The sequence below is a fragment of the Natator depressus genome, chromosome 18 (genome assembly GCF_965152275.1).
Source record: "Natator depressus isolate rNatDep1 chromosome 18, rNatDep2.hap1, whole genome shotgun sequence".
Taxonomy (NCBI): domain Eukaryota; kingdom Metazoa; phylum Chordata; order Testudines; family Cheloniidae; genus Natator; species Natator depressus.
In genome coordinates this window covers 193,645-208,264 of record NC_134251.1, presented here as the reverse complement: position 1 = coordinate 208,264, position 14,620 = coordinate 193,645, and the positions used below count along the sequence as shown (strand labels likewise).

General features: G+C 45.1%; 1 protein-coding gene across 21 annotated transcripts in view; it reads left to right on the top strand.

Annotated features, from left to right (window-relative positions):
* Positions 1–14,620, top strand: part of LOC142000734 (eukaryotic translation initiation factor 4 gamma 3-like) — a 235,551-nt gene that overhangs the window by 204,929 nt on the left and 16,002 nt on the right. For all 21 annotated transcript variants that reach the window (XM_074975238.1, XM_074975227.1, XM_074975226.1 and 18 more), the window contains one exon: positions 524–670. In XM_074975238.1, coding sequence (XP_074831339.1) covers positions 524–670 — 147 coding nt within the window. The remainder of the gene's footprint in view (positions 1–523; positions 671–14,620) is intronic.

The following is a 14,620-nucleotide window of genomic DNA, read 5'->3' as shown; positions in this document are numbered from 1 at the left end:
TTTGTAATCAAAAATAAATATAAAGTGAGCACTTACACTTTGTGTTCTGTGTTGTAATTGAAATCAATATATTTGAAAATGTAGAAAACATCCAAAATATTTAAATAAATGGTATTCTGTTATTGTTTAACAGTGCGATTAATCGCTGTTAATTTTTTTAATCACTTGACAGCCCTACTTCATGACCAAATTCCAGATCTGGTATTTGCATTCTGGTTCCCTGTAGTTTCAATTAGACAAGGTATATGTTTTCATTTCATGGGTTAAAGTGTAGTGGAGCGTTGCACTGTGCCACTTTTTTCCTCAAAGGTGGCTGCATTTCCTTGCTGGATGAAGTGATCCCTCAGTATAGATTGTACGTCAGTGTGTTGTTTGTAAATTGCTCTGATTCTTTGAAATGAAAGGTAGGACATACGTCATTACAATGATAAAACAGAATAAAGTGTTGCTTGTTCTTTTTCCTTAGTATGATTCAGTGTAGAAAAGCATATTTAATCGTTTCTCATAACTTCTAATGTTGCAGAAGTTGGACTTCACGGTGTCTGACTGTTCCAGTTCCTCAGAAGCACTTTCAGAGGAAGAACTCTCTGCTGACGAACTGAACAAACAGCTAGAAAAACTCATTATTGAGGACAAGGCGAACGATGAACAAATCTTTGATTGGGTAGAGGTATAAAGACTGTTTTCACTGTACCTGTGCATTAACCATCTTTATAAACATTTTCCCAGCCAACAGGATCACCTCTATCTTTTGCCACCTCTTTGTTTTGCCCCCCTGCACTGCTCACCCCAGTCTGATATTGGCTCTCCAGGAATAATATAGCTAAGTGCTAGCCACTAGATCTAGTCACTGTCACAGAATAACTCCTCTGTTGCTGCATGGCTTCCAGTTGTGGTTAGATGTTGATAGATGTTAAGGGTTAATATAATGAAGGGGTAAAATAATTAATTTACTGTATTTATTTAAAGTTTTTACCTTGTTTCCTGTTTGTTGTTTTGTTCGGTTTTTAATTGCTTTATTTTTTGGAGGTTTTTGTAAAAACTCTAACTTTTAAAACAGAGAGAGAAAGCAGAAGTGAGGAGAGGCAGGGGAAGGAAGGTGAAGAGCAACCTAGGAAGGTAGGGAGACCTGAGCCAAGAGAGATTTGCTAGCAACCCAGCATGTGCATACCTTATTAAACTCTCTGGGGCTTAACAGTGAGGGGTTAAGGGAGTTTCCTAGCTTGTGGCTATCTGTCATGTTAGGTTGTGATTTATACAAAGGACACCTTGCTTACCTACCAGATTAATGGTCGGGGTCATCAGTGTAGTCAGGTGGTAATAGATGTTTGGCTGTGTGTGTGTGTGTTCCCTCTGTGTGACGCCCCAGCCCTGTGCAAACAGCTGACTCTGCAGACCTCAAGCAAACTGGCCAATGACCACAAAATCCATTAAGGAACGAAGACATCCAGCCAGGTTTATTGTTGACGAAGCACAGTACTAGTATCCTGCAGACTCTACTGGACCACTAATACATGTATGTCCGTAACAGTGCACCAGCTCAGTAAATGGTGGGACTTTCTGTTCCTCCCTAGGTCAAACAAAAATACTCCCTCAGAGATACATCTTTATACCCTGATACAAACAAGTTAGTACTGTCCCTCTGACATAGTTACTGCCCCTAACTTGGCTAGTTATCATCCATCACCTTATATATGTTGGTTTGATCAAAACATTTCTGTTACGTACTGTCATCCTGACCTTATCTTTTAGGAGGGGTCAGTGTGTTCCTGTTATCCTTGGGGAATGTTTTTGTTCCATCCTCGATATCGGAATGTTCTGGTACTACTTGATATCGAGATGTGTTTGTGTGAGTACTCTGTGACTAGCAATTCTTTGGAATGTGTATTTTTGCAATATCAGTCCTGTTCTTGCCAGATTTTGTCAGCGGGTCCTGCCTCATACCAGGCCTCTGTTTCAAGGGCTTATGTCTCAGGCTCTCTTCCTACTACACCAGTCTCCAGGGAACCAAGCAGAAGTGTTCATAACCACCACCAATTCATCTCTGGATAAGGCGTATAGTATTTGTACAGTTGACCACTTTGCATTCTTCAGTTCACAAAGATTATTAAATTTCCATAAAGCATCCACCCTATGGCCTGACATCTTAAGGACTTTCCCAATATACGCTTTGGAACAGTAAGATTCAGTGCAGTTACAGCAGAAAATGGCCATTTCAATTTTATCTCCATTCTAAGCACAGGAGAGCAAGATATAAATATTGTTGTAAAATCAGCATTTGCCTAGAGATAAAGAATATAATTTGCAGGAAGAAAAGGTTAACTTCTTTAAAGTTCTCTTATTTTTTTGTCTGGATCCTTATTCTGAAGGCTAACCCATTATCTGATAATGGCCTGTTCAAATGTATAATTTTGTGAAAACGTTTTCAATTATCAATGACATTTTAAACCTGGTATGCTATAACAGTTTATTTTCCAAGTATGGGGTGAAATTGGTTGGTTTTCTTCCTGACATTATCTGTGCCCCATTATGAGATTATGTGGCTTCCCATGCAACAGTGGAATTCTTTGCAAACAGTTACCCACTGGTGATGCATGTGTGTGCTCCGCTCTGTTCCAGTATTTTAGAACCAAGAGTATAAAAGCCTGCACCCACCCACTGTCTCTTCTCTAACTCTGGGCACATCCTTTAAACCAGATTTTAACCTCTATGTCTGAAATGATGCTAAACCAGATTTGTCCTATTGGTATAATAGGCATCATGGAAACTTGGTGGAATGACGATAATCAGTGAGACACAGTGATAGCAGGGAACAAAATATAGAGAAATGACAGAGTAGGTCATGCTGGTGCAGGAGTGGCACTATATGTGAAAGAAAGCAAGAGTCAAATATAGTAAAAAAATGAATCAAACTGTCCCATAGAATCTTTATGGCTAGAAATACCATGTTTGTATAATAAGAGTATACCAGTAGGAATATACTACCGACCACCTGACCAGGATGGTGATGGTGAACTGCTCAAGGAGATTAGAGATGCTGCAAAGGCAGAAAATGCAATAATAATGGGGGATTTCAGCTATCCTCATATTGACTGGATATATGTCACCTCAGGACGGAATGCAGAAATAAAATTTCTAGACACCATAAATGACTACCTCTTGCAGCAGCTTGCCCTGGAACCCAGAAGGGGAGAGGCAATTCTTGATTTGGTCCAAAATGAAGCACAAGATCTGGTCCAAGAGGTAAAGATAGCTGAATCGCTCAGTAAAAGCAATCACAATATAGATTTAACATCCTTGTAGGGGGAAATATGCCAAAGAAAACCACAACAGTAGTGTTTAATTTCAAATAGGGGAACTACACAGAAATGAGGAAACTAGTTAAATGGAAATTAAAAGGAACAGTCAGAAGAGTGTAATGCCTGCAAATTGCAAGGAGAGACTATTGAAAAAACACCATCACAGAGGCTCAAACTAAAGGTATACTCCCCTCCCCTGAATTCTACCATGGCTAAACAGCCAAGTAAAAGAGGTGGCTAGAGGCAAAAAGGCATCCTTTAAAAACTGGAAGTCAAATCCTAGTGAGGAAAATCGAAAGGAGCATGAACTCTGGCAGTCAAGTGTAAAAAGTATGATAAGACAGGTGGAGAAAGAACTTGAAGAGCAACTAACTTAGGATACATAAATGAACAGCAAAAAAATTAGTAAATCAGAAGCAGGAAACCTGCCAAACAGTCAGTGGGCGGCCACTGGATGATCAAGGTGCTAAAGGAGCACTCAAGACAAAACCATTGCGGAGAAGCTAAATGAATTCTTAGCATTGGTCTTCACTGCAGAGGATGTGAGGGAGATCTCTACAGGTGAGCCATTCTTTTTAGGTGACAGATCTGAGGAGCTGTCCCTGATTTGAGGTGTCAGTAGAGGAGGTTTTGAAACAAAATGATACATTAAAATTAAAATCGATACATCATTGATATAAGTCACCAGGACCAGATAGTATTCACCTAAGAGTTCTGAAGGAATTCAAATGTGAAATTGCAGAACTACTAATTATGGTATGTAACCTATTGCTTAAATCAGCCTCTGTTCCAGATGACTAGAGGGTAGCTAACGTAACACGTGTTCTTTAAAAAGGTTCCAGAGCCAATGTTGGCAATTACAGGCCGGTAAGTTCACTTCAGTACCAGGCAAATAGGTTGAAACTAAAAACAAAATTATCAGACACAGAGATGAACATAATATGTTGGGGAAGAGTCAGCACAGCTTTTGTAAAGGGAAATCATGTCTCACCAATCTCCTGGAATTCTTTGAGCATGTAGGCAAGGATGATCCAGTTAATAAGGTGTAATTAGACTTTCAGAAAGCCTTTGACAAAGTGAGCAGTCTTGGGATAAGAGGGAAGGTCTACTCATAGATCAGTAACTGGTTAAAAGAAAGAAAACAAAGAGTAGGAATAAATGGTCAGTTTTCACAATGGAAAGAGGTAAATAACGGGATTCCCCAAAGATCTGTACTTGAACCTGTGCTTTTCAACATATTCATAAATGATCTGGAAAAAGGAGTAAACAGTGAGGTGGAAAAATACTTAGATGACATAAAATTACTCAAGATAGTTATGCCTAAGGCTGACTGCGAAGAATTGCAAAGGGATCTCACCAAACTGGGTGACAAATGAAATTCAAAATAATGCACACTGGAAAATATAATCCCAATTACATATACAAAGTGATGGGGTCTAAAGCAGCTTTTACCACTCAAGAAAGAGATCTCGGAGTCGTCATAGGTAGTTCTCTGAAAACACCTGCTCATTGTATAAAGACAGTTAAAAAAACTAATAGAATGTTAGGAACCATTGGGAAAGGGATAAATAATAAAGCAGAAAATATCATAATGCCATTATATAAATCCATGGTATGCCCACACCTTGAATACTGGGTGCAGTTCTGGTCACCCCATCTCAAAAAAGATATATTAGAATTGGAAAAGGTGCAGAGAAGGGCAAGAAAAATTATCAGGGGTATGAAACAGCTTCCATATGAGGAGAAATTAAAAGGTTTGGGATGATTCAGCTAAGGGGTATATGATAGAGATGTATAAAATCGTGAATGGCGTGGAGAAAGTGAATGGGGAAGTGATATTTACCCCTTCACATAACACAAGAACTAGGGGTTCTTCTTTGATTGCTTGCTCGTGTCCATTCCAACGTAGGTGTGTGTTCACCCCAAGCACTGCCGCTGGAAAGTTTTCCCCTCAGTGGTATCTGTCTGGTTGGCTCTGGGTCCTCCTGACGTCGCGCCTTCATAGCACCAGTATATAGGGCCCTGTTGACCCACCATCCCCTCAGTTAGAATCATAGAATCATAGAATATCAGGGTTGGAAGGGACCTCAGGAGGTCATCTAGTCCAACCCCCTGCTCAAAGCAGGACCAATCCCCAATTAAATCATCCCAGCCAGGGCTTTGTCAAGCCTGACCTTAAAAACTTCTAAGGAAGGAGATTCTACCACCTCCCTAGGTAACGCATTCCAGTGTTTCACCACCCTCCTAGTGAAAAAGTTTTTCCTAATATCCAACCGAAATCTCCCCAACTGCAACTTGAGACCATTACTCCTTGTCCTGTCATCTTCTACCACTGAGAATAGTCTAGAACCATCCTCTTTGGAACCACCTCTCAGGTAGTTGAAAGCAGCTATCAAATCCCCCCTCATTCTTCTCTTCCGCAGACTAAACAATCCCAGTTCCCTCAGCCTCTCCTCATAAGTCATGTGTTCCAGACCCCTAATCATTTTTGTTGCCCTTCGCTGGACTCTCTCCAATTTATCCACATCCTTCTTGTAGTGTGGGGCCCAAAACTGGACACAGTACTCCAGATGAGGCCTCACCAATGTCGAATAGAGGGGAACGATCACGTCCCTCGATCTGCTTGCTATGCCCCTACTTATACATCCCAAAATGCCATTGGCCTTCTTGGCAACAAGGGCACACTGCTGACTCATATCCAGCTTCTCGTCCACTGTAACCCCTAGGTCCTTTTCTGCAGAACTGCTGCCTAGCCATTCGGTCCCTAGTCTGTAGCTGTGCATTGGGTTCTTCCGTCCTAAGTGCAGGACCCTGCATTTATCCTTATTGAACCTCATCAGGTTTCTTTTGGCCCAATCCTCCAATTTGTCCAGGTCCCTCTGTATCCTATCTCTGCCCTCCAACGTATCTACCACTCCTCCCAGTTTAGTATCATCCACAAATTTGCTAAGAGTGCAATCCACACCATCCTCCAGATCATTTATGAAGATATTGAACAAAACCGGCCCCAGGACCGACCCCTGGGGCACTCCACTTGACACCGGCTGCCAACTAGACATGGAGCCATTGATCACTACCCGTTGAGCCCGACAATCTAGCCAACTTTCTACCCACCTTATAGTACATTCATCCAGCCCATACTTCTTTAACTTGCTGACAAGAATACCGTGGGAGACCGTGTCAAAAGCTTTGCTAAAGTCAAGAAACAATACATCCACTGCTTTCCCTTCATCCACAGAATCAGTAATCTCATCATAGAAGGCGATTAGATTAGTCAGGCATGACCTTCCCTTGGTGAATCCATGCTGACTGTTCCTGATCACTTTACTCTCGTCTAAGTGCTTCAGGATTGATTCCTTGAGGACCTGCTCCATGATTTTTCCGGAGTAAGTTCCTTCTTACCATCTGTGATGGTCACTGAAATGTCAACTTGTCCTTGTGTTCTTTGCAAGTATGCCTCTCAATGGACTTTTTCAATTTCTTGTATATAGTTATTCACTAGTGGTTAAGTTTCGGTTCTAATTTTTAGCATTTCGGTTAGAGAACTTCGCTTAGTGAGGTTAACCCCTCCCCAGCATCAGGGCATGCCTCAGTCCCTGGGGTTTAAGCAGTAAGCGCCAGGCCACAAGCCGATGCCTTGCAGTGATCCCCATTATAGCTGCCTTAAGTGTTTGGGGGAGTCCCACATGCAAGAGCACTGTAGAATTTTTAAAGGGTTCAGGCCCCGCACCCAGAAAGACAGGGATAAGAGACTGAAATTCTTCCTCATGGAGGCAGCACTCCATCCCCCCTCAGAGCCAAGCTACATCGACTGAGCTCTGAGCTCTTCTGCCTTGGAGAGAAATGCTCTGGCTTCTCCGATGAAAAGGCAGCGTAGTTTGGCCTCTCCGGCACCAAGAAAGGACTCCTCTTCAGTCCTGGGACTCTCGGAACTGTCAGTCACCTCTGGTGCAGAGGAAGTCTGCTCCTCCATGGGACTCTTGGCACCGCTCTCCATCAAGGGTGCCAAGAAAGAAGCAAAAGAAGACGGACTGGAGGCACTCCCCAACCCCAAGGTCCAGTTGCAGAGAGCCAGGTAGAATGAGACACCATGCCACGCCACTCAGAAGTCAGCTGCCTGCATGGCACCATTGACTCTGGCCCCAGATCTGTTGAGTCTGGCACTGTTGGACTCTCCACCAAGAGGGAGCCACCGGAGTACAGCCCTGGCACTACCATCCACGCCAGAGGCGTTTGAGACAGTGAGGGAGTTGCTATCACTCCCAGTACCGCCATCTCCCACTGTTCGGGAACTGTCATTGCTGGCACCAGAGGCAAGGGCAACCATGGCACCGAAACCCCAAGTGCCATCAAAAGGGAAGCCTGCCATGATGGCACAGCACTGGTCTCCCCATTCCAGGTACCACTCTCCAGCCCCGGTTGGTTCCGTTCTGCCTTGGTCACCAAGAAGCAACTTCCTGAGTCAGACTTGAAGGCAGAGTCTTACACCTCCTGCAGGAGCTGACATCTCTCCAACCGGCTCTACCCAGCTACTGACAAGAGCCAGGGTATCCTGCCAATGGCCTGGCCACCAGTACAGTGGCAAATGTCTATGCAATGGCCTTTTTGAACTCCCAGGGCATTTCCACTAGTCCAAGGATCGCAGTCCAGGAGAGCATACTCCATTGTATTGGAGTGTAGAGCACCCCCAACACCTCCTGTGGTGCAGGAATCATCTACTGGTATGAAGTACAGTACTGAGCCCTCAGTAACAGCACTGTGAGATCCTTCTGGTGCAGAAGGAGAAGAACAGTGCTCCATGCCTGTGCAGACTTCTTTTTCTTCCCAGCCTGATGAGGCAGTGGCAGGAACATCTATAGCAAACATGCTAAACTTGCGAAAAAAACACAGAAATTGGGCTCGTTTTTGGCTTAATTGGCTTGTGAGTTGCTTGTTGGCTAGGTTTTTGCTTGTAGCTTGTTGCTTGTTTGGCTTGAAGCTTGTTGCTTTTTGTAGCTTGTTGCTTCATTTTTTTGATCGGCTTCCGGCAAGGGAGGGCAAGCAGGGGCAAGGGGGGGAGAGAGTCAGGGGTGCACAGCAGGCCCACCACAGTCCCAGACTGCACACCAGTGCCTTGTTTGGCCACTACTTCAGATGCACATAGTCACATAGAATGTTGGGGTTCTTAGGAATTGGCTTGTTTTGGCCTTATTTTGAAATGAGATTAGCTTAATTTTTGACTTATTCTGAAAGTCAGGCTGCTTATTTACTGCGTGAAAGTTGGCAACTGTGATCTATCGCCCCCGCTCAGGATGACTACAGAGCATACCAGAAGCTTCTCAGGACAGTAACTCAGAACCTGGCGATTCAGGCAGAGGATATTTCAGAGTCCTCCCATGCCCTGGTGGATATCCTGGCACCATCTGGTCCATCGCAAGTGGCTTTGCTCCTTAACGATGCCATTTTGGACCTGCTGGCAGAATCTAGCATCTCTGCAACCTACAGCGAAGAAGATGGAGAAGAAGTACTTTGTCCCTTCCAAGGGATTTGAATTCTTATATACCCAGCCTCCTCCGGGTTCACTAGTGGTTACAGCGGTGAACGAACAGGAGTACACAGGTAGCAAGGACCAACTCCAGAGGCCAAGGATGCCAAAAAAGTTAGCTTTTTTTGGCAGGAGGGTCTACACTTTATGACTTTAATTATTGGGGTTCGATGTCTAAGTTCAGGCAGCTGTTGCCACAGGAATCCAGAGCCGAATTCTTGGTGTTGGTTGAAGAAGAAAGAGCGGTGGCAAAAGCGTCACTTCAGGTGGCTTTGGACGCAGTGGACTCCATAGCATGAACCATGGTTTTGGCTGTGATTATGAGGAAGAGCTCATGGCAGCAGTCCTCAGGCCTTCCCTGAGAGGTGCAGCAAACAGTGCAGGACCTCCCCTTTGAGGGCCTCGTCACTCTTTTCGGAGCAGACAGACTTTAAATTACATAGCCTGAAAGGTTCTAGGGCCATCCTAAAATCCCTAGGTCTACACACACTTGTTCCATCTAGGAAGCATTTTTAGCCCCAACCGTTGCCATGTTTCTACCCACCTTAGTCTAGGCAGCACTAAAGTAAGAGCTGGGATAGAAGCTATAAGAGGAAGCCTCCTCCCCAGTCCTCATCTGCCCATGGTTTTTTAAGGTCAGGCTGGGATGATTTAGTTGGGGATTGGTCCTGCTTCGAGCAGGGTGTTGGACTAGATGGCCTCCTGAGGTCCCTTCCAACCCTGATATTCTATGATTCTATGTGCCTGGCCCCACCAAACAATTATCAGGGTCTAAGCAGGCCTTTTGAGGTCACGCTTAAGGATGGTGTACCAGGACACTGTCTGGATCCATCTTCCCCAACTTTTGAGGACAGGTTATCCCACTTCTATTGGCCAAGGGCCCACATTACCTTAGATCGCTGGGTCCTACACACTATAGGACTGAAATACACGATTCAGTTCAGTTGTTCCCGTCCTTCCCACCCTCCCTCCCCGTCCCTCTTCAGGGACCTTTCTCACAAGCAACTTCTAGCCCAAGAAGTGTGGATGCTCCTGGAGGTGGGAGAAGTAGAGGAGTTTCCTCCAGAGCTAAGGGGCAGGGGGTTCTACTCTTGCTATTTCCTAATCCCAAAGGCCAACGGTAGTCTCAGACCCATCCTAGACCTGTGAAACATCAATAGATTTATGAAGAAGCTGAAGTTCCGCAAGGTCTCCTTGGCCTCCCCATTATCCCTTCTCTGGATCCAGGGGACTGGTATGCCGCCCTCAACTTAAAGGACACTTATTTTCACAAAAAGAAAAGGAGTACTAGTGGCACCTTAGAGACTAACCAATTTATTTAAGCATAAGCTTTCATGAGCTACAGCTCACTTCATCGGATGCATTCAGTGGAAAATACAGTGAGGAGATTTATATACACACAAAAAGAAAAGGAGTACTAGTGGCACCTTAGAGACTAACCAATTTATTTGAGCATAAGCTTTCGTGAGCTACAGCTCAGTCTCTAAGGTGCCACTAGTACTCCTTTTCTTTTTGTAAATACAGACTAACATGGCTGCTACTCTGAAACCTATATACACACAGAACATGAAAAAATGGGTGTTATCATACACATTGTAAGGAGAGTGATCACTTAGGATGAGCTATTACCAGCAGGAGAGCGGGGCGGGGGGGGGAGAAAACCTTTTGTAGTGATAATCAAGGTGGGCCATTGCCAGCAGTTAACAGGAACATCTGAGGAGCAGTGGGGGCGGGGGGGAATAAACATGGGGAAATAGTTTTACTTTGTGTAATGACCCATCCACTCCCAGTCTCTATTCAAGCCTAAGTTAATTGTATCCAGTTTGCAATTAATTCCAATTCATCAGTCTCTCATTGGAGTCTGTTTTTGAAGTCTTTTTGTTGTAATATTGCGACCTTTAGGTCTGTAATCGAGTGACCAGAGAGATTGAAGTGTTCTCCAACTGGTTTATGAATGTTATAATTCTTGACATCTGATTTGTGTCCATTTATTCTTTTACGTAGAGACTGTCCAGTTTGACCAATATACATGGCAGAGGGGCATTGCTGGCACATGATGGCATATATCACATTGGTAGATGTGCAGGTGAACGAGCCTCTGATAGTGTGGCAGATGTGATTAGGCCCTATGATGGTGTCCCCTGAATAGATATGTGGACACAGTTGGCAACGGGCTTTGTTGCAAGGATAGGTTCCTGGGTTAGTGGTTCTGTTGTGTGGTGTGTGGTTGCTGGTGAGTATTTGCTTCAGGTTGGGGGGCTGTCTGTAGGCAAGGACTGGCCTGTCTCCCAAGATTTGTGAGAGTGATGGGTCATCCTTCAGGATAGGTTGTAGATCCTTGATGATGCGTTGGAGAGGTTTTAGTTGGGGGCTGAAGGTGATGGCTAGTGGCATTCTGTTATTATCTTTTTTGGGTCTGTCCTGTAGTAGGTGACTTCTGGGTACTCTTCTGGCTCTGTCAGTTTGTTTCTTCACTTCAGCAGGTGGGTATTGTACTTGTAAGAATACTTGATAGAGATCTTGTAGGTGTTTGCCTCTGTCTGAGGGGTTGGAGCAAATGCGGTTGTATCGTAGAGCTTGGCTGTAGACGATGGATCGTGTGGTGTGGTCTGGGTGAAAGCTGGAGGCATGTAGGTAGGAATAGCGGTCAGTAGGTTTCCGGTATAGGATGGTGTTTATGTGACCATCGCTTATTAGCACCGTAGTGTCCAGGAAGTGGATCTCTTGTGTGGACTGGTCCAGGCTGAGGTTGATGGTGGGATGGAAATTGTTGAAATCATGGTGGAATTCCTCAAGGGCTTCTTTTCCATGGGTCCAGATGGTGAAGATGTCATCAATATAGCGCAAGTAGAGTAGGGGCATTAGGGGACGAGAGCTGAGGAAGCGTTGTTCTAAGTCAGCCATAAAAATGTTGGCATACTGTGGGGCCATGCGGGTACCCATAGCAGTGCCGCTGATTTGAAATAGTCCCCAAATGTGAAATAGTTATGGGTGAGGACAAACCCCTCAGACAGAGACACCTTCACCTTCAGCCCCCAACTAAAACCTCTCCAACACATCATCAAGGATCTACAACCTATCCTGGAGGATGACCCATCACTCTCACAAATCTTGGGAGACAGGCCAGTCCTTGCCTACAGACAGCCCCCCAACCTGAAGCAAATACTCACCAGCAACCACACAACAGAACCACTAACCCAGAACCTATCCTTGCAACAAAGCCCATTGCCAACTGTGTCCACATATTTATTTAGGGGACACCATCCTGCTGGTAATAGCTCATCTTAAGTGATCATTCTCCTTACAGTGTGTATGATAACACCCATTTTTTCATGTTCTGTGTGTATATAAATCTCCTCACTGTATTTTCCACTGAATGCATCCGACGAAGTGAGCTGTAGCTCACGAAAGCTTATGCTCAAATAAATGCGTTAGTCTCTAAGGTGCCACAAGTCCTCCTGTTCTTTTTGCAAATACAGACTAACAAGGCTGCTACTCTGAAACTTATTTTCACTTTTCAGTCTTTCAAGGTCACAGAAGATTTCCTCTGATTCATTGTGAATCGGGTACACTACCGGTTTACTGTGCTCCCATTCGGCCTGTCAGCAGCCCCTCAGGTTTTCACGAAGTGCATGGCAATCTTTGCGGCCTTCTGGAGGAACCAAAGTACTCAGGTTTACCCTTACCTCAATGACTGGCTGATTAAAGGTAGGACCAAGGCCCAGGTGGAGGCAAATGTTAATACTGTCAACCTTCAAGAAGATAGGTCCGTTGATAAACATGCAGAAATTGACACTCTCACCAGTTCAAAGAATAGAATTTATAGGGGTAGTCCTTGGCTCAGTCCAGGCCAGAGCCTTCTGGAGACCAGGTTCCAGGCCCTAGGTACGACCATAGAAAGCCTTAGAAACCACCCCATCCACCATGGCAAGAAACTGCGTAAAACTCCTGGGGCACATGTCCTCGTGCACTTACGTGGTGCAGCATACAAGATTACGACCTAGACCTCTCCAGACTTGGCTAGCATCTGTGTACCGGCAGGGCTAGAACTGCTTGGTCATGGTTCTCACACTTCTCCCTTTGTTAATCACCACTCTCCTTTGGTGGTTGGACCCGAGGACAGTATTTGTAGGTGTCCCATTCTTGAGACCACATCTATCAATGTCTTTTGTCACTGATGCATCTGGGCTGGTTTGGGGGGCGCAGCTAGGTGTACTCAGAACTCGGGGCCTCTGATCCCAGGTAGAGCTCTCGCTACACATCAACACGGGGGAACTCAGAGTGGTGTGCCTTGCCTGCCAAACGTTCCAGCCCCACCTGCAAGGCAAATGTATGTCAGTACTTACAGACAACACGACAGCGATGTTCTGTATAAACAAACCGGGTCAAGTGTGCTCCTCTCACCTTTGCCAGGAAGCCGTTCGCCTGTGGGATTTCTATATAACCCACTCAGTCCACCTCAAAGCCTCCTATCTTCCATTCACAGAACAAGTTAGCAGATCATCTCAGCAGATCCTGCATCTGTAATTTTCACTCCATGCATCTGAAGAAGTGTTTTTTTACACACAAAAGCTTATGCCCAAATAAATCTGTTAGTCTTTAAGGTGCCACCGGACTCCTTGTTGTTTTTGTGGATACAGACTAACACGGCTATCCCCTGATACTTTTCTCCAATTATGAGTGGTCCATTCACCCAGACATCATGAAGGACATTCCACAGAGGCGAGGAGATCCCCAGATAGATTTGTTTGCGACGAGACACAACAGGAACTGTCTGCAGTTCCTGCTCCTTCCTGAATCACAGCCCAAGCTCACTCAAAGACATGTTTCTTCTCCCTTGGAAGGACCATCTCTTTTATGCATTTCCTCCCATTCCGCTCATACGCAATGTCCTGCTGAAAGTCAGAGAGGAAGAAACGAGCCTGATCCTGATAGCCCCGGCCTGCCCACGTCACCAGTGGTTTACCAGCCTTCTGGACCTCTCAGTGGAAACACCAACCAGCTTGCCTCTGTTTCCAGATCTGATCTCTGAGGACCACAGCCGTTTACATCATCCAAACCTCAAGTCCCTTCATCTCACGGCCTGGAAGCTCCATGGCTGAACTCCTTGGAGCTAGCATGATCCGGACTGGTTCGAGAGGTCCTTTTAGGGATCAAGAAACCATCCACTAGAGCTATGTACCTGGCAAAGCAGGAAAGGTTCTCTATCTGGTCAGCACAGAAAGGTGTTTCACCCACGCAGTCATCAGTGCCATTCGTTCTGGATTACTTACTACACCTGAAGCAGCCAGGGCTATTGGTGTCATCGATTAGAGTCCATCTGGCTGCAATTTCAGCATTTCACCCGTGGGTAAATGGCTGGTCCATCTTTGCAAACTTGAGCTAAAGTAATTTCCTCAAAGGCCTGGACAGACTGTACCCCTAAGTGTGACAACCACTCCCACCCTGGGATCTCAACCTGGTATTGTTGAGGCTCATGAGTCCCCCATTTGAGCCATTGGCAACATATTCTCTCCTCTACTTGTCCTGGAAGGTGGCCTTTCTGGTGGCCATTACTGCCGCTAGAGGAGGGTCTTGGAGATTAGGGTTCTTACTTTGGAACCTCCTTACATGGTATTCTTCAAGGACAAGGTCCAGCTGCGCCCTCACCCAGACTTCCTACTGAAGGTGGTTTCACAATTCCATAGTAACCTGGACATATTCCTTCCTGTCTTCTATCCAAAACCACATGCCAGTAGCCAGGAGCAGAGATTTCACTCACTAGATGTCAGACATGTGCTTGCCTTCTACATAGAAG